Source organism: Salmo trutta, chromosome 37, assembly GCF_901001165.1.
Source record: "Salmo trutta chromosome 37, fSalTru1.1, whole genome shotgun sequence".
Classification (NCBI taxonomy): Eukaryota; Metazoa; Chordata; class Actinopteri; order Salmoniformes; family Salmonidae; genus Salmo; species Salmo trutta.
Window position 1 is genome coordinate 16,011,149 of NC_042993.1, and position 20,126 is coordinate 16,031,274.

Sequence of the window (20,126 nt, forward strand, 5' to 3'; positions counted from 1 at the left end):
ATATAATCAATGCGGTGCCTGTTCATTTCTCATCGAATCACAGCCTACTTCGCCAAACGGGTGATGATTTAGCAGTGTCGTTGCACCTAACCATAAACATCAATGCCTTTCATTAAAATCAATACACAAGTATATATTTTTAAACCTGCATATTTAATTAATATTGCCTGCTAACATGAATTTCTTATATTTAGGGAAATTGTGTCACTTCTCTTGCGTTCCGTGCAAGCAGTCAGGGTATATGCAGCAGTTTGGGCCGTCTGGCTCGTTGCAAACTGTGTGAAGTCCATTTATTCCTAACAAAGACCGTAATTAATTTGTCAGAATTGTACATAATTATGACATAACATTGAAGGTTGTGCAATGTAACAGGAATATTTAGACTTAGGGATGCCACCCGTTAGATAAAATACGGAACGGTTCCGTATTTCACTGAAAGAATAAACGTTTTGTTTTCGAAATTATAGTTTCCGGATTCGACCATATTAATGACCAAAGGCTCGTATTTCTGTGTGTTATGCTATAATTAAGTCTATGATTTGATATTTGATAGAGCAGTCTGACTGAGCGATGGTTGGCAGCAGCAGGCTCGTAAGCATTCATTCAAACAGCACTTTCGTGCGTTTGCCAGCAGCTCTTCACAATTCTTCAAGCATTGAGCTGTTTATGACTTCAAGCCTATCAACTCCCAAGATTAGGCTGGTGTAACCGATGTGAAATGGCTAGCTAGTTAGCGGGGTGCGTGCTAATAGTGTTTCAATCGGTGACGTCACTCTCTCTGAGACTTGGAGTAGTTGTTCCCCTTGCTCTGCAAGGGCCGCGGCTTTTGTGGAGCGATGTGTAACGATGCTTCGAGGGTGGCTGTTGTCAATGTGTTCCTGGTTCGAGCCCAAGTAGGGGCGAGGAGAGGGACGGAAGCTATACTGTTACACTGGCAATACTAAAGTGCCTATAAGAACATCCAATAGTCAAAGGTATATGAAATACAAATGGTATAGAGAGAAATAGTCCTATAATTCCTATAATAACTACAACCTAAAACTTCTTACCTGGGAATATTGAAGACTCATGTTAAAAGGAACCACCAGCTTTCATATGTTCTCATGTTCTGAGCAAGGAACTTAAACATTAACTTTTTTACAGGCACATATTGCACTTTTACTTTCTTCTCCAACACTGTTTTTGCATTATTTAAACCAAATTGAACATGTTTCATTATTTAGTTGAGGCTAAATTGATTTTATTGATGTATTATATTAAGTTAAAATAAGTGTTCATTCAGTATTGTTGTAATTGTCATTATTACAAAAAAAACGTTAAAAAAGCGTCCAATAATCGGTATCGGCGTTGAAAAATCATAATCGGTCGACCTCTAATTGAAACGTTCCTTACACCCAAGACAGCGATACAGTTTCAGTTTGTGATTGCTCATATGCTCTTCCAGCAAAACCTCCTCATCCTCTGTGAAACATATACCACAGATGTAACAAGAAAGTGATCCTGTACTTGCAACATGAAAATGTAGATGTTCTTTCAAACTTTCTACAGACTCAAAGGTTCTTCCGCAGATACCACAACGAGATAGCTGTCTATGTCTATGGGCATGAATCACTAGAGACGTCATGGTGATAAAAGGTTTTGCACATATTCTACAATGACGAACAGCATTACTGGGGATAGGGGATTTCAGATGGGACAACTCTGAGGATTCTCTGACTTTAGTACAGACATGGAAGCTTGGTCCAACTTCTGTCTGTGTTCTCTTGGACTTGAGTGGAGGTCCTTCACTCTCCATCCGATCACTTTCACCACTCTCACTCTGAGTTTCAGACCAGTCTGAATTGACTGCAGATGGGGGCTGAGAGTCACTGTTACTGACGTTTTCTGTTTTAATCTGTTCAATTTGCATTGTGGTGCTGGGTAGCTCATCCCTGTCTGTGTTTTCTTCACGTTGGGTTAACATTTGGTAAAGATGTGAGGACTGACTTGGGTTCTGATTACAGTCACCTTTTACTCTGGCAGTAGATATGAAGGCTTCTGTATCAGCAGAATCATCAGTATAATCAGTATCATAATCAATCGCTTGAAGCTGCTCTCGTCTCTGACTGATGACCCATAGTTCCTCCTGTTCCTCTTTAATCTGGGAAGGGTCCTCCTGCCCCAGACTACACTCCAGCTGCTCAGGGGGAACCTCCTCTTCAGAGACGGAGAGAGTGAGCTGCTGGAGGTCTGTGGGGAAAAAGAGCATGATACTATTTAGCTAGTACATTGGCTTGTACATTCTAATGCTGAGATGCTGGCTTACAAGGAATGTGTTCTAGCCAGATACATGTAACTTTTGAGCTACACAGTAACCACTAGTCCTCCAATAATCGTTATATGCAAGTCATATATATATATATATATGACTTGCATAAAACGATCTGGAAATGTGGTTACTGTGTAGCTCAAAAGTTACATGGATCTGGCTAGAACACACAGACACACATATATAACGATAGCTGTGATGGAAACTGGAATTATCGGTACAGTTGTATAACTGCCTACAGAAAATGTTTGTGTCGGTAAAATAAGTGATACGAGAAAGGGCGACGCAAACGCCTTTATGCGCAAATATTGATACAATAAACATCACATCTAAGTAAATTTGGAGTCACGAGATTATATGGTCGTCTATGACTCGTGAAACCATGGTTTATTGGGAAACAGATTAAATAAATTATGAATTTCACAGGGTGGTGATGACGGATGCTTGACAAATACAAATATTCTCGCTATTTTCCATAATATTCTCACGTAGACTAGTTTACCCGCACAGCCTGTAGTGTAGGCTGTATGTGGGCTGTTGGCTAGAACACACGTGCCAAGACCAAAGTAGGCACATTTGCTATTTAACGGGACAATGTTTGTGACGAAACTATTGGTAGAGTTGAAAATGTGATGGAAACATATAGAACTTGTGATTTGTATTCGGTACATGAAACCTTAAACGAAAAAGTATATTGTGTGCACTACGTCGTCTCACACTCCGTTTGGCGGAAACGCTACTGGTGGGGAAAATTCGAATTTTCTTCATGCGGATTTTTGAATGGAAAACGAATGAAAATCTGTCTCCAACTGGATTAAAATGTAGCTAGTGATGACTGAAATTTAAATGACCAACATGCATTAGGTATCTGTATAAAATGATGGTTGTTACGGGCTTAGCTAATAAGTAACACACCTTCTAGTCTCTGTAACTTTATTTCTGGTTTAAGAACGACATCCAGCAGCCTCTGCAGCCGGGCGTTCTCTTCTTCCGAACGGGACACTTTTTCCTGGTACTCTGCTACCGTTCGGTCTTTCTCCTCTTTTGAACGGCATAATTCTCGCTGGTACTCTGCTATCGTTGTTTCAACTGCCCCGAATAGCTCGTCGACAGCCGCTTTTAATCGCCTGTTAAGCAACATTCTCAATGATTTTATGTTAGGCAACATTTTTGCTAGTTATCTAGCTGAGTAGCTGCTAGAAAATGTTGTTTTTCCTGTTCCATGCGCTCTTTTTCAAAACACATTTTTACACTATCACCATCTGCTGGAGTGGCGTGTTGTGGAAATATACTTTTTATTTATTTGTATTTTACTTGTACTGTAGCTTGTCTATATTCTATATAGCTACAGTCCTAGGTATTTTCAATTACAAAACAATTGTAATAAGGGATTACTTGTATGACATTGTTGTCATGATAAGTGAACACATACATTTTTAAATAACATTTGATTTAACCTTTATTTAACCAGGTAGGCCAGTTGAGAACAAGTTCTCATTTACAACTGCGACCTGGCCAAGATAAAGCAAAGCAGTGCGACACAAACAACAACACAGAGTTACACATGGAATAAACAAACATACAGTCAATAACACAATATAAAAGTCTATATACAGTGTGTGCAAATGAGGTAAGATAAGGGATGTAAGGCAACAAATAGACCATAGTGGTGTAATAATTACAATATAGAATTAAACACTGGAGTGATAGCTGTGCAGAAGATGAATGTGCACGTAGAGATACTGGGGTGCAAAGGAGCAAAACAAATAAATAACAGTATGGGGATGAGGTAGTTAGGCTATGTACAGGTACAGTGATCTGTGAGCTGCTCTGACAGCTGGTGCTTAAAGTTAGAGAGGGAGATATGAGTCTCTAGCTTCAGTGATTTTTGCAATTCGTTCCAGTCATTGGCAGCAGAGAACTGGAAGGAAAGGCGGTCAAAGTAGGAATTGGCATGCATAGGGACTTTATATCTTTATGGGACTTAATAAGTGTTACTATTTAAGACAATGTCATTTTCTCTCTTTACAGTAGCCTACTTTGCGTGTGATAATGTGTTTTGATCTCCCTCCTGTTGAGTAGGAAGAAGAAGAGACAGCTGTCTCACCAAGTGTCCATCTACAACCCCAACGGGACCAGAGCACAACGGGAGGTTCCCCAAATCACGAAAAGACAACGAGTCCCACATCTATGCCTCGATCGAGGACACACTTGTATACAGCCATCTCCTGCGAGATGGGGCAGAGATGGGTGTCTATGGAGACCAGGCTGTGGATGTGTACCAGAGCTTTACTGGGCCCACAGAGACTAAGCCCCTCTCTCTGGGGGCAGTCACTGAATGTCCAGAGGTGGGCGTCTACCAGCCTTTTGTGCCCCCATCCCATATTGCCCCACCCGTCCCCAATGGACCCTTAAGTTAAGCCCAGCAGCCTATGGTGGACAAAGAGTTGTATGGCTCCAGAAGCAATGGTGACACACATGCACACATGTCTCAACCTAACAATATGAACACAGAGCAGGCTCCAACGGTGGAGCCAGAGGCTCATGACTGAAAGGGAGAGGACTGTAGGTTGGGGGTATATGCAAAGCACAGTACAATAGCCTTTCTATTTATATTTTATCAAATTTCCTGGCATGTACAGTACCAGTCAAAAGTTTGGATACACCTACTCAATCAAGGGTTTTTCTTTCTTTTTACTATTTTCTGCATTGTAGAATAATAGTGAAGACATCAAAACTATGAAATAACACATATGGAATCATGTAGTAACCAAAAGTGTTAAATACATTTTAGATTGTAGATTCTTCAAAGCTACCCTTTGCCTTGATGACAGCTTTGCACAATCTTGGCATTCTCTCAACCAGCTTCATGAGGTAGTCACCTGGAATGCATATCAATTAACAGGTGTGCCTTATTAAAAGTTAATTTGTAGAATTAATTTGATTCTTAATGCATTTGAGACAATCAGTTGTGTTGTGACAAGGTAGGGGTGGTATACAGACGATAGCCCTATTTGGTAAAAGACCAAGTCCATATTATGGCAAGAACAGCTCAAATATGCAAAGAGAAATGACAGTCCATCATTACTTTAAGACATGAAGATATGTCAATCTAAAATTTCAAGAACTTTGAAAGTTTCTTCAAGTGCAGTCATAAAAACTATCAAGCGCTATGATGAAACTGGCTCTCTTGAGGACTGCAACAGGAAAGGAAGACCCGGAGTTACCTCTGCTGCAGAGGATAAGTTCATCAGCCTCAGAAATCGGTAATTAACTGCACCTCAGATTGCAGCCCAAATAAATAAAGTTCAAGGAACAGACACATCACAACATCAACTGTTCAGAAGAGACTGTGTGAATCAGGCCTTCATGGTCAAATTGCTGCAAAGAAACCACTACTTAAGGACACCAATAATAAGAAGAGACTTGCTTGGGCCAAGAAACAAGAGCAATGGACATCAGACCGGTGTAAACCTGTCCGTTGATCTGATGAGTCCAAATTTGAGATTTTTGGTTCCAACCGCTGTGTCTTTGTGAGACGCAGAGTAGGTGAACGGATGATCTCTGCATGTGTGGTTCCCACCGTGAAGCATGGAGGAGGAGGTGTGATGGTTGGGGGTGCTTTGCTGTTGACACTGTCAGTGATTTATTTAAAATTTAAGGCACACGTAACCAGCATGGCTACCACAGCATTCTCAAGCGATACGCCATCCCATCTGGTTTGTGCTTAGTGGGACTATCATTTGCTTTTCAACAGGACAATGACCCAAAACACACCTCCAGGCTATGTAAGGGCTATTTGACCAGGAAGGAGAGTTTTGGAGTGCTGCATCAGATGACCTGGCCTCCACAATCACCCAACCTCAACCCAATTGAGATGGTTTGGGATGAGTTGGATTGCAGAGTGAAGGAAAAGCAGCCAACAAGTGCTCAGCATTGGTGGGAACTCCTTCAAGATTGTTGGAAAAGCATTCCAGGTGAAGCTGGTTGAGAGAATGTATATATATATTATGTCAGTGTACTGTTATATTTAAAAAAAATTTTACCTTTATTTAAAAAGGCAAGTCAGTTAAGAACAAATTCTTATTTACAATGATGGCCTAGGAACAGTGGGTTAACTGCCTTGTTCAGGGGCAGAAAGACATATGTTTACTTTGTCAGCTCGGGGATTCGATCTAGCAACTTTTCAGTTACTGGCCCAACACCTGCTGCCCCTACAAGTAGTAAGTGAATAGTGACTAGTTAGGAGCAAGGTAGAGCGGTAAATAATAAATAGGTGTGCGTGTTGTGTGTGTGTGTGTGTGAGAGGGAGAGAGAAGTGGAAGTGGGAATGCAGAGATTCTGTGCAAATAGTCTTAAGGTGCAGGTGGATGGCAGCCAGGGGTTAGCTGTTCAACAGTCTTATGGCCATGAGGTAGAAACTGTCTCTGATGCTCTTGTACCGCATGCCAGGCGGTAAGGGAGTAAACAGTCCATGTCTGGGGTGGCTGAAGTCTCGGGCAATCTTCCGGCCTTTCCTCAGACACCGCTTGGTGTAAATTTCCTGTAGGACTAGGAGCTTGCCCCCAGTTATGGACTGGGATGTTTTCACCACCCTCTGTAGACCCACGGTCGAGGGCGGTGCAGCTGCCGTAGAAGGCAGTGATGCAGTCAGTCATGATGCTCTCGATGCAGCTCCAAGGTCCCTAGAGGGCACTATTATTATCCTGACGTCAAATAATTGCGGCCTCTAGAGGACTTTGGGGCTGCTCTCGATGGTGCATCTCTCTCTCTCTCACACACACTCACACTTTCACAATGGCCTTTTCTCATTTGGTTAAAAGTCCATCCTCTTTCCTCCATCCTCTTTCCTCTGTGACCCGGAAACCGATAAGTGGTTGAGTGGTCGAGGAGAGTGTCAATTCATTAGTAAGCAAATGGAAGAGTGTCCTCCCCTTCTCGATAGCCACCTTTCGTCGGCGGTTAGTCGTGTATCCTATCTGTAGTCCTTCGCGGAAGAGTTTTGAAATCTCCCACAACCCCCTTGAATCAGCTATTGTTTTCTCAAAGGACAAAAACATGTAAACATTTCAAATGATATGCTACTTATTCTTTTGTCTTTAAAATGGCTTGCTAAATTTGTTTTTATCACTTTACACATTTATTTTACGATTCCACCGCTGTAAATGCAATTTGCCTGATGACGTGCAGTGGAGAAGGACTGTCTCATTTCAAACAAGCACATTTCCGTTCACGTTCCCTCTCCTTGCCGCCTCTCCTCGATTACCTTTGACCTTTTTTAAACGGAGGGGACAGAGGACCAGTGGTATAGAGGTGGTATACTCAAATTTTGTCCCAAATTTCCCAAATTATAAATCCCATATTGGTCTTTCACAGTCAGGCTAACCCAAGCTGTACAGTGCATGTAGGCTAATAATAGGCCTACTATTGAAACAGATAAATTAGGCTGTCAACTAAATCAGAAATTCACAGGTTTCTGTGAAAAGTAATATTTTTGTAATAGAAAAACCACAAAATTTGATGTTCTAAGTCCATAACGATGCTTTAACCACATCATGAGACCAGTTTTAAGGCTTGGGAAAAATGTAATCATTTTTTATTTCTGAGTGTAGTTACCCTTTAATTCAAGTGCGCAGGCACCTAGCACTGTTTGGCTAGCTTGTTTCTGTAGCACATGAGATGGAGTTTGCAAAACAAATGACCACTGGATTGATGCAAATAATCATGATATCATTCTGCCAGGTAGGCATTGGCTACTTTGTAGCTAGTTTTTGGGAAAGCCTTTCCATCTACCAGAAGACAGTTAGGCCTATCATTAGCATTGCTATATTTTTCCTGTTCCTTAATTGTTTGAAACCTGGACATTTTACTTCATATTATGAAGCAGGTCTTACCTTTCTTCAAAGTAGCCTATAGCCAAAATCCCACCATAGAAACATGGAGGCAATCATTTTATAAAGACTTCCTCATATGCGTTCTGCTGTTCTGTTGGTTTTCTTTCAACTTTCTTTCATTGTCTAGCAGCCAAAGGCATTATCCTAGTCGTGGGGTGTCAGTTGTTGATGTGTGCATAGGGTCCCTGGTTCAAGCCCAGGTTGGGGTGAAGAGAGGGACAGAAGTTATACTGTTACACATGTGCGCATTTAAGAAAGGTGTTTTCCTGCAAATTGCATTTAGGAACATTTGCGTGTAGGCCTTAGTGCTGTGTGCACATTGCTGCGCCTAAAATATGAAGAAATAATAGTTTATCAACATTATAAGCTAAACATTCTGATCTGTTCCATCCGTTTTATTAATTGATACGGCGTATCCCTCCATTACTTTGTATACCCAATGCCCACTGAAAAATAAGTGTGTATATGGTAATACAGCGTATACCCTCCACTACACCACTGCAGAGGATGGAGGAGAGAGGATGCAGGACTTGAGCAAACCAATTGCAAAAAGGCCAATGACTACAGTATGAAGGAAAAGGCCAATGTCGATGGTCCTTTAAGAATTTACTAGACTAAAATAATATATTGAAGAAAAGTATAAAAAAATGTCATACATGATACAGAACGAATAATACTAATGAGTAGATAATAACCTAAGAGGTTTGAACAGAAAATGTATCCGTATTTAATAGATATAATTGCATAATTAGTCATTCGATTAGTAAACTTTGTCAAACCAACCTTCTGCGATTGAGTGAGAACTAAAAAGGATTGCCGATGTAGTCGATCAACAGTGGGCCCACGGACAGATATTTCAGTGGATGTATAAATGTGAAGCATCCGGTTGGCGTTTCCACTCACTACCAAATGTAGTAGTGAGAGGAAGCCCACTGGCGCGCAGTGGGAGAAGATGGAACGAGATGTATTTTGGCCGACATTCTGCAAATCTTCTCATCAATTAAACATTTGATCTCAATGCAGTTTTCTGTTCCCAAAACTAGAATATGTTATGAACAGAACGGATTAAGTATTGTAGACTTCGCCCTTTGTTTTACAAAATCACGCTGTTTAGAAGGAGTGCAAAGGCGAATTGAGGTATGGCACACGTGCACTTCACAGAGTAGGCGTTCCCTAACGGAAATTGGCAAAAATATACTAGAACGCGCCAATAGGATATCGCTAGCGCATGCTTGGTTCTGCCCACTATGACTAATTTGTTCCTATTGGAAACGACAAGCTGTGGTCTATCTCGGTTTTATAAAAATCTTTGGTGGGCCCTTCTGCTTCGAGCACGCACACGTCTGTGCCCGGTTGGATAACTTTGCTAGCTCATTGATGGACCATAGTAGAAGAAAATGACAGATTACGCCGAGGAGCAGCGAAACGAGCTGGAAGCTATAGAGTCAATTTACCCGGACTCGTTTACAGGTGAGTTTTCTGCGAGTCTGTCTCGGTTGGTTTCCAAGCTGGAGAACGCTAGCTAGCTAACTCAGGTTAGCAGTGTGTTGCCAATTTAGCTGGCTAGCTAGTTAGCAAGCCAACAACCCTGAACATCTAGGAGAAATTGTCTTATCTAACGATCACATAGTGAAACGCCCTCGATCACCACACACTCAAAGTTAGTTAGCTAGCTCAACGAACTCAACTGCACTGACAGTGCCACACATCTTACCATTCAGACTCTCCAGTAGGTGAGGATCATGGTTAACATCTTCCACTTTTCAATAGCGAAATTATTTTAGAGCAACGGGATCCACTTTCTGTTCGAACTGTTTGCTTTTCGTTAATTTGCATAACAATGATGTGACTGCTGTGCTGACTTTAATATTTGTTTTGGCCCTCCTGTAGTGCTATCAGAGGTGCCCACCAGCTTCACCATCACTGTGACATCGGACGCAGGGGAAAACGATGAAAGTAAGCAGTAACCTAACCTATCACTCTCTTGCCCGAGTCTTGTGTAGCTCTGGACTACACTAGCCTGGTCCCATATGACATGACAAGTCAGTCGAGTTGGCTAATTAAAGAATTTACGGATCTGGGACCTGGCAAGGGTTTTATTATATTATTGTTTGTTTATTTGTCAATCTAATGCCTCTGTTATTGTAGCGGTTGAAGTGACACTACAGTTCACCTATGTGGAGAAGTATCCAGATGAGGTGCCACTGTGGGAGATCTACTCCCAGGAGAACCTGGAGGATTCAGACGCAGAGGGCATCCTCACCTTACTGCAGCAGCAGGTCTGTTACACGCATGTGCACACACACTCACTCATAGGGCTGTTACAGTGACCGTATTACCGCCACACCGAGTCATGATGGCAGTCAAATTCCATGTGACCGTTTAGTCACTGTAATTAGGCTTCTCCAAGCTCTGATGCTGCTCATGGTCATTAGCAGCCTATCAAACTTGCTAACTGCCTGGTACTCAGCACTCTGTTGTCCCTCAAATCACTCTGACATCAATGTAATCGGAAATCAAATCAAACACTTCATGAGACCCCATGAGCTCATGGTGCGCAACATTTCTATAGGCTTTGCAATTGCATGAGAAAACAGTGATGGCCTCTTAAATAGAGGATCCCATCAGCTTTCTATAGGCTAGGCCTACTATATTTATTTCTCAACCTTCTTAATATTAAGCACATTGCTTCTCTTTAAAACAGGAGTATAGCCTACCTGGGTGGCATGAAAATCAACCACGGGAAAAACGTCCCCTATTTGCATAGATGACATGCTGCCCCTGTTTCGAGACAGGTGCACAATAATCCATTCCAAATCAAAGCAAATTTCACATATATTATTTAGTATATGTTAACACTAGATTAAATCAAGAATAGTGTGATGGGTGACAATATTAGCATATCACTTGTGAATGAGATATTATCACTTGTGAATGATGTGGTGAGATGGCTGACGTTTTACATGCCCGTAACCAATTGTGCTATTTTATTTGTAACTTATTTTGTACATAATGTTGCTGCTACTTTCTCTTATGACTGAAAAATAACTTCTGGACATCAGAACTGGGATTACTCACCACGAACTGGAAGAAGCTTTTTCCTTTAAGGAGTCTGACGAGAAAGATGTACTACTCTCCCGGGACAGGCCCAGATCCCAGACATTTGTGTGAAGAAAAGAGGACGCAGATCGGGCTGCCTTTTGAGAATCCGTAGGCAAGCGAGTAAACTCCCACTGCCATCAATTGTACTTGCTAACATGCAATCATTGGAAAATAAAATTGATAACTTACGATTATCCGTGACATTAAGAACTGTAATATCATATGTTTCACTCAGTCGTGGCTGAACGACGACACGGATAATATAGAGCTGGAGGGATTTTCAATGCACTGGCAGAACAGAGAAGCTACGTCTGGTAAGACGAGGGGTGGGTGTCTTTTTGTCAATAACAGCTGGTGCGCGATGTCTAATATTAAGGAAGTCTCGGTATTGCTCGAGGTAGAGTACCTTATGATAAGCTGTAAACCACACTATCTACCAAGAGTTCTCATCTATATTATTCGAAGCTGTCTATTTACACCACAGACCGATGCTGGCACTAAGACCGCACTTAACCAACTCTATAAGGCCATAAGCCAACAAGGAAATGCTCACCCAGAAGCGGCGCTCCCAGTGGCCCAGGACTTCAATGCAGGCAAACTTAAATCAGTTTTGACAAATTTTTACCAGCATGTCACATGTGCAAGCAGAGGGAAAAAAAACTCTAGACCACCTTTACTCCACACACAGAGATGCATACAAAGCTCTCCCCAGCCCTCCATTTGGCAAATCTGACCATAATTCTATCCTCCTCATTCCTGCTTACAAGCAAAAACTAAAGCAGGAAGTACCAGTGACTCACTCAATATGGAAGTGGTTAGGTGACGCGGATGAAATGCTACAGGACTGTTTTGCTAGCACAGACTGGAATATGTTCCGGGATTCATCCAATGGCATTGAGGAGTATACCACCTCAGTTATCGGCTTCATCAATAAGTGCATCGACGATGTCGTGACCATACGTACATATCCCAACCAGAAGCCATGGATTACAGGCAACATCCGCAACGAGCTAATGGCTAGAGCTGCCGCTTTCAAGAAGCGGGACACTAATTTGGACGCTTATAAGAAATTGCGCTAAGCCCTCAGACGAACCATCAAACAAGCAAAGCGTCAATACAGGATTAAGATTGAATCCTATTACACCGGCTCTGACGCTCGTTGTATGTGGCAGGGCTTGAAAACTACAAAAGGATACCCAGATGCGAGCTGCCCAGTGGCGCGAGTCTACCAGACGAGTTAAATGCCTTTTTTTGCTCACTTCGTGGCAAGCAACACTGAAGCATGCACGAGAGCACCAACTGTTCTGGATGACTGTGATAACGCTCTCGGTAGCTGACGTGAGCAAGACCTTTAAACAGGTCAACATTCACAAAGCCGCAGGGCCGGATAGATTACCAGGACATGTACTCAAAGCATGCACGGACCAACTGGCAAGTGTCTTCACTGACATTTAAACCTCTCCCTGACTGAGTCTGTAATACCTACATGTTTCAAGCAGACCACCATAGTCCCTGTGCCCAAGGAAGAGAAGGTAACCTGCTTAAATGATTACTGCCCCTTAGCACTCACGTGTGTAGCCATGAAAGGCTAGTCATGGCTCACATCAACAGTATCCTCCCCGATGCCCTAGACCCACACCAATTCGCATACCGCCCCAACAGATGACGCTATCACACTCCACACTGCCCTTTCCCACCTGGACAAAACCTATGTGAGAATTCTGTTCTTTGACTACAGCTCAGTATTCAACACCATAGTGCCCACAAAGCTCATCACTAAGCTAAGGACCCTGGGACCAAAGACCTCCCTCTGCAACTGGATCCTGGACTTCCTCACGGGCCGCTCCCAGGTGGTACGGGTAGGTAACAACACGTCTGCCACACTGATCCTCAACACTGGCGCCCCTCAGGAGTGTGTACTTAGTCCCCTCCTGTACTCCCTGTTCACCCACGACTGCATGGCCAATGACGACTCCAACACCATTAAGTTTGCTGACGACACAACAGTGGTAGGTCTGATCACCGACAACGATGAGACAGCCTATAGGGAGGAGGTCAAAGAACTGGCCGTGTGGTGCCAGGACAACAACCTCTCCCTCAATGTGAGGAAGACAAAAGAGCTGATCGTGGACTACAGGAAAAGGCGGGCTGAACAGGCCTCCATTAATGTCAACGGGGTGGAGCGGGTCGGGAGTTTCAAGTTCCTTGGTATCCACATCACCAACGATCTATCATGGTCCAAATACACCAAGACAGTCGAAGAGGGAACAACAAAACCTTTTCCCCCTCAGGAGACTGAAAAGATTTGGCATGGGTCCCCAGATCCTCAAAGTTCTACAGTTGCACCGTCGAGAGCATCCGGGCCGGTTGCATCACTGCCTGGTATGGCAACTGCTCGGCATCTGACCGTGAGGCGCTACAGAGGGTAGTGTGTACGGCCCAGTACATCACTGGGGCCAACCTTCCTGTAATCCAGGACCTCCTATAATAGGCTGTGTCAGAGGAAAGCCCATAAAATTGTCAGACTCCAGTCACTCAAGTCATAGACGGCAAGCGGTCCCGGAGCGACAAGTCTAGGACCAAAAGGCTCCTTAATAACTTCTTAAAATGAAGGACATTTTATCTGCTTTACAATGGGTGTAGAGCCTAACTGGCATGCATACGCAACGCATGACTTTCAGTTTTGGGGAAGATCATTTTCACCATAAAAATGCACCTTTTATAATAAAAGTATTACATGCATGATTGCATTTGTATTCACTTTTGGGAGTTTTTTTTTTCATGCTAATGGAACATTTGCCGTGTGCATTGCTGCGCTTATAATGTGAAGAAATGGCCTTTTTTAAGCTAAACATTCATTTGTTGCGTTAGGCTCATTGCTTAAAACAGTTTTTTAATTATTTTTTTATACTAGTGGTTGTATTAATTTGGGCTCTGCTGCATCCCACAACTGTCCCGGACTTTGTTTGGAATATTTATTTCCCCGCACAGAATAGGTCAACTTTTGTACTATGGGGGATAGTAGATTGACATAGGCTAGTGCTTTTGCTGTTTGCTAGGCCTACTCATCTTGTTGGCTGACGAAAAGTAAATGTGGACAGTTGTTCCAATATCTTCAATATGCTTCTCGGAATTCAATAAGGATGCGCGCAGTTGCGTCACAGATGTGTCTGTCTTGTAACGAAGAGTTGCTTCGGCACGCAGCAGGTAAAAGGGAATTATAATTATTATATGCAGCCTAAGGGTATAATGGCCAAAAGGCATGGATTTCTTTAGGGGCATTATGGCCACACAGGATGCAGCTGGGAAATTCGAGGCATTATCAAGTGCTTGTCAAATTGTGAAAGAGACTGAAGTGTGTACAGCCTATGCAAAAAAACAAAGTGGAGCTCATGCCTTTTCATGCGACTTTTCAAATCATCATTAGTCGCGTCATGCAGCTTTAGAATGTATTCAAAATCTAAACATGTAGCCCAACGTTTGTATCACAACTAGTTACATAAATAACTCTAAATGAAGCATATAGGAGTACCTGTTTCTTTTGTTAACCGCTCATCACAGAATAGCCGCATGTGCGCGCTCCGTCAAATCATTTGGAGAAAATATCCTGTTTTATTGAGCTTTGTTCAATTGTATTCTTCATACTATAAAATAATGCCACGGGATTCTTAGTAAATGCTAAACTAACTAGTGTAGCCCACAGCCATATGGCATAGCCAGATCAGGGCCTAACATAAGGACAACTCAGAGTATGCTATTCTGTTCTTCTGAAATAGACTACATTTTCTTCATATCATGTTTCTTTAGACCAGTCTAAAATGAATGGATTTATTGTGATGGTGAAGGCTATATTACATGGATTTATTATACTTTTTAAAATGTAGATGTTCCAAAGGTCTGCGTCAGTGGATTGTAGGCTATGTGTGGAAGACAGGAGATGCTAAATGTGTTAATTAGCGGTCAATTACCGTGAGTGAGACCGGCAGCTATTTGCTTTACAAACAGCCCTACTTACTCTCAGTCTGTCTGTTCCACCATCCTCGCCTTACTGCGGCTCTGTTTGTTTGTCCGTCTGTCTCTCTCGGCCTGTCTATTCAGCCTTACTCGGCAATGAGCGGGCTTACATCTGTGTTTTTATTTTTCTAGGCTGAGGAAAACCTTGGAATGGTGATGATATTCACCCTAGTTACAGCAGTTCAGGACAAACTGAATGAATTAGTTGACGAGATAAAAAACAGAAGAGAGGAAGAGAAGAGGCGAAAAGAGGAGGCGGCGGAGGAGGCTGAGAAGGTGCTCTTCCAAGGAACAGTAGTCACCATCGAGAACTTCCTGTCATGGAAAGCCAAGTTTGAGCTGGAGATGGCTGAGTTGAGGAGGAAACGGCAGAAAGAGGAGGAGCAGCAGCAGGCTGGAAAGATTAAACTCACAGGTATGTGTATACCCCCCAAACCCCTCTTCATCCCCAACCAAGAGCCACCTGGATTAGGGTTGAATAGTGGGAACCTGGTTACTGAGACTTACTGGGATTTACAGCCCAAAACCACCCTTTTCCCAGGATAAATAACTGTGAGACACTGGTACATTATATTAAATTATTTATATGAACAGCTTGGCGTGAAATGGAACTATTAAATGATATGCGAAGTCTAAATCTGGCCTCTGTATGATAACTCATCAGTGCTCAGGGTGGGGACAGACAAAGCATCTCTGTATGGAGCGCAGTTCACAATGCATGTAGACCAATCATCTCATGGTAAATTTTGTTCTAGTGATAGGTAGGTGTTATGGGAATTTTTAATCCCAATAATGCATTTAATCTTTAACCAATTTAACGAGGTTTGTAAGACCCTTGATTCACTAATAATTGTGCAAAGTCTCAGATTTTATAAAAAAGGTTCAAAGATCTTTATTCATAAGGGCTCTCAAGTCAAAAATGAGGACTCAGTCCTTTTATAATACACACATACATTCCTATCTTTAGACCACTCCCTTCTCAAACAACCAGTACTTTTCCACTAACCACAAAGAACCATAAGTTGTCACATTCTTCAAGGCTTTCACCTCCCCTCCCCTGTTGGGACCCTCTTGGTTTGAAACCCTCTAATGATTTTCTATTATCTACAACTTCACTCTGTTTACATCCCTACTAAAGGATATAACATCATAGTATTACAATACTAACAGATCTACCCCCATCCTGGTTTTATCTTCTCATAATTATCAAACGTTTCCCCCTATCCTACAACTTCAGAGTGGAACACTTAAGTCATTATCCTAACAGTAGGCCTACATTTGTTGCAGCATAGTCTATGCTACAGTAATAAAGACCTGCTCTAATTTACCCATCAACATCTGGTTTTCAGGGGTCACCCAATTTTTAAAATTTGATTTCAGCTGCGGTTTTAAAACAGCCTATCACTTGAATATCATTGCTTTAAATCAGTGCAATCTCTCGCAGTCTCTCTCTCGCTCTCCATGAACTCTATTCAAATTGCATCCAAAATAGATAATCCTGTTCTAGATGTCCTAGCCTACCTTTTTCAGGTCATAAATTCAATGCAGTATTAGCCTTATATTTAGCTAATTAATGATGGGTTATGCATAATAATCTTCTAACTTATAGCCTCTGTCTCTTGCGCAATAAGCATGCATGGGTCCGCCGCTGGCCTCTCCTTTCCCATGCAGGAAAAGCTAGACTAGAATAGCTTGCTGGACATGATTTTTCATAGCATTTCTTATACCAATAGATTATTTGAAGAGGGACGCAAGCTCTTGTTTGCTGAAAGTTGAATACAGCAGCCAATAAAACTCACTGGTAGTTTGAAATAAGTCAATGTGTGATGCCAGTAGGATATAGCAGTTATTTGTTCAGACCCATAACCATTCAATCTTCGTGAAGAGAAGTGAAAGCCTTCTGCATCTAATTCTAGTCCTGTATTATTCAAGGATGTCTTCAGAATGATAACGACAACTTATTTAACTGTTGATTCATTCCTTCCTCGCTTTCAACAATGTAGGTAGGTTAACATTTGGGGAAATATTATGAAAAGGTGTATATATGCATCAGCCTACTAATTATACAAACAGACCCTATTATATTTCAATCAACTTTGTAGGCCACGTGCTGCTCATTAAATGGATTTTAATGTATGGCTCATCAGGCTCAGGTAGCATCAGGCTTGAATTTTCAATCAAAGCTCTAAACAAATCCAGACAGGCCTATTTATATGCTTTATGATGTTTTTGAATGGCACTTATGGTTTTGGCGGGAAATACTGGGTTACCAGAAGAAAAGTGATTTATTCTCAGGATGGAACATTTAGTAAAATACCAGGAAAATATTCAACCCTAACATGGATGCTACATCTCTGCCATCATGTACAGTAAAAACATAAACCCAAGTGCTTCAAGTTTCTGCATTTCTTTTATTTAACCAGGAAAAGTCCATTGAGTCTCTTGCCAGGGAGACCTGGCCAAGAAAGCGGCAGCAGTTTTACAAAATGTAAAACACGATCCTGCCTACAGGAAACATTTACACTCCTCCTGAACATTGTTAGTTACATGCATCTAGTGCACAGTAGGAAAAGGTAGTCTTAACTTGGTAATGGCCCTGGGGACTTTAAGTAGCAACCACCTTGAAGACCATGTCTGGTAACTGCTAGTGGTGAAGGAGAGCATGCTACAGAGGTAGAGGGAGGTTGCCCAGAAGGACTTTATATGAACACATACCAATGTAGCTGTCAGTGCATGTAAAGCAAGGTCCAGCCCACCATTTGAAACAAGGTTCAATGGTTGAGCGTCTTGGCATTTGTACATGATTAACACTTTTTTTCCCCCCCTCTCCCTACCAGGAAAAAAGCTATTTGAGACCGATCACAATCTTGACACATCAGATATACAGTTCCTGGAAGATTGTAAGTATAGTGGAGTGATACAACTGTAGTGTGTGCATGTCTGATTTAAGAGCAGTATGGTGATTAGCGAGGGGATCTGTAAAAGGTTGTACAATAACTTTGCTCTTTCCTCCCGATCAGCTGGAAACAGTGTTGAAGTGGACGAGTCCCTCTTCCAGGACCTTGAGGAACTCGACCTGGATGAAGACGACCCTGACTTTGACCCTCTGGCACTGGGCAGTGATGAGGACTGAACTAGGAAGAAGAAAAGGCAGACCTGTTTTCAAATACTATTTAAAATACTTTGAGCATTTGCTCTAGCCTGCCTGGAGTGCCAGATCGGTGGGGATTGCAGTGTTGTGACTATTTTATTGGTTCCAATTGCGCCTGTCAAGCACAATCAAGCCCAGAAGAAAGCATTTGAAATGATTTCAAATAGTATTTGAAACCAGGTCCGGTCCCAGATCATCTTTATTGCAGTCACGCTGTGCTGCACAGATTCAGATCCCTCAACGCCTGGAGAAGTATTTAGCATCTCAGGAACGACATCAATGTGATATAGAATTCTTCTGAGATGCGCAGCACGACTAATATCTATGACTTTGAACGCAACCGATACTAACAGGAGGGGATCATCACAGGAAGGGAAGTCACTGTATGTAACCAGGCCCAGAGAAGAAAGACATCCAGTAACACCCACATTTATGTTCTAGACATGAACTATAACTCCAGTTGGCTGTAAACACAGAATCACCTCAAGGCATTTATACGCCCTGGTCAATGAATTGATTTATACCCTGATGCCATTAAAGATGCACTATGCAGAAATCTCCGCCATTTCCTGGTCGCAAAAATTCTAGTTTGCTTAATTTCAGTTGGTGACAAAACAAGCAAGTATAGTGTAGAGAATCATTGTACCATCTAAACTGCTGTGAAATGTCTCTTCCGTAAACTGGTGTACAAAACTGAAAGATGCAATAATTAAACTTAAACAGGAAGCATAGAAATAGTGCACATGGAACAGATCTACTGCTTCATAGACTTGCTTTCAATGAGAATGAAAGATCTATAATTTGCATTTCTGTGAATTGTGTTGAGTACTTTTCTTGGATGTGGGAGACTAAGGACTTTACATTGCCATCACTTCATCTAGATAATAGGGAATAAGTGCTTGCCAGCTTGGAATTCACAAGGCAGTTGTAGAAACCCTGACTTGCCCACAGAGGGCAGCGGAACATAACCTTGAATTCACTGTTTCCTTATTCAATCACATACAGCTAAAATGAGTCAAGACAATTGCTCTTTTTATATATTTCAATTCTTTAAACTTTGAATACTTTTTTTTCTTTTATATATACACATTCAAAACCGACTAAAACCATGTGGGTACAGCGCTTGAGAAGTTACTGTCCACTTGCCAAACTATTTTTCCCTCCTTCAAATAGAAAACAATTGACATTGTTTTATAGATACATTTTGGCTTGATAGCTACTACAGTGAACCTAAATGCAACATGCAACAATTTGAAATATTTTACTGAGTTACAGTTCATAGAAGGAAATCAGTCAATTGAAAAATTCATTAGGCCCTAATCTATTGATTTGCATGACTGGGAATACTGATTTGCATCTGTTGGTCATATACCTTCAAAAGAAAAGGTAAGGGCGTGGATCAGAAAACCAGTCAGTATCTGGTATGATCACCTTTTGCCTCATGGAGAGCAACATCTCCTTCGCATAGAGTTGATCAGGCTGTTGATTGTGGCCGTTGGAATGTTGTCCCACTGGAACACGCTGTCATACGTGTATCCAGAGCTTCCCAAACCTGCTCAATGGGTGACATGTCTGGTGAGTATGCAGGCCATGGAAGAACTGGGACATTTTCAGCTTCCAGGAAATGTGAACTTCCTTGCAACATGGGGCTGTGCAT

The 20,126-nt window shown here is 41.9% G+C and overlaps 2 protein-coding genes across 2 annotated transcripts; one reads left to right on the forward strand and one right to left on the reverse strand.

Annotated features, from left to right (window-relative positions):
- Nucleotides 1-1,283: 1,283 nt before the first annotated feature.
- LOC115176870 (zinc finger and SCAN domain-containing protein 12-like) lies at nucleotides 1,284-3,738 on the reverse strand. Its single transcript, XM_029737224.1, has 2 exons — nucleotides 3,224-3,738; nucleotides 1,284-2,229 (listed from the first exon to the last, which is right to left on the reverse strand). The coding sequence occupies exons 1-2, from the start codon at nucleotides 3,474-3,476 to the stop codon at nucleotides 1,373-1,375; spliced, it is 1,110 nt and encodes a 369-aa protein (XP_029593084.1). The 5' UTR covers nucleotides 3,477-3,738; the 3' UTR covers nucleotides 1,284-1,372.
- A 5,746-nt stretch (nucleotides 3,739-9,484) lies between these two features.
- Nucleotides 9,485-19,034, forward strand: LOC115177386 (RWD domain-containing protein 1). The gene is made up of 6 exons (XM_029738112.1): nucleotides 9,485-9,672; nucleotides 10,093-10,158; nucleotides 10,351-10,481; nucleotides 15,451-15,733; nucleotides 18,156-18,218; nucleotides 18,339-19,034. The coding sequence occupies exons 1-6, from the start codon at nucleotides 9,600-9,602 to the stop codon at nucleotides 18,449-18,451; spliced, it is 729 nt and encodes a 242-aa protein (XP_029593972.1). The 5' UTR covers nucleotides 9,485-9,599; the 3' UTR covers nucleotides 18,452-19,034.
- Nucleotides 19,035-20,126: the final 1,092 nt, after the last annotated feature.

Bases quoted from the DNA above. Each gene is read 5' to 3' on its own strand.
- LOC115176870 (XM_029737224.1), bottom strand. From the start codon at position 3,476: ATGTTGCCTAACATAAAATCATTGAGAATGTTGCTTAACAGGCGATTA. The intron at 2,230-3,223 runs GTGTGTTACTTA...TTTTCCCCACAG, and splicing joins AAAGTTACAGAGACTAGAAG to ACCTCCAGCAGCTCACTCTC.
- LOC115177386 (XM_029738112.1), top strand. From the start codon at position 9,600: ATGACAGATTACGCCGAGGAGCAGCGAAACGAGCTGGAAGCTATAGAG. The intron at 10,482-15,450 runs GTCTGTTACACG...TTATTTTTCTAG, and splicing joins TCACCTTACTGCAGCAGCAG to GCTGAGGAAAACCTTGGAAT. The intron at 15,734-18,155 runs GTATGTGTATAC...TCTCCCTACCAG, and splicing joins TGGAAAGATTAAACTCACAG to GAAAAAAGCTATTTGAGACC.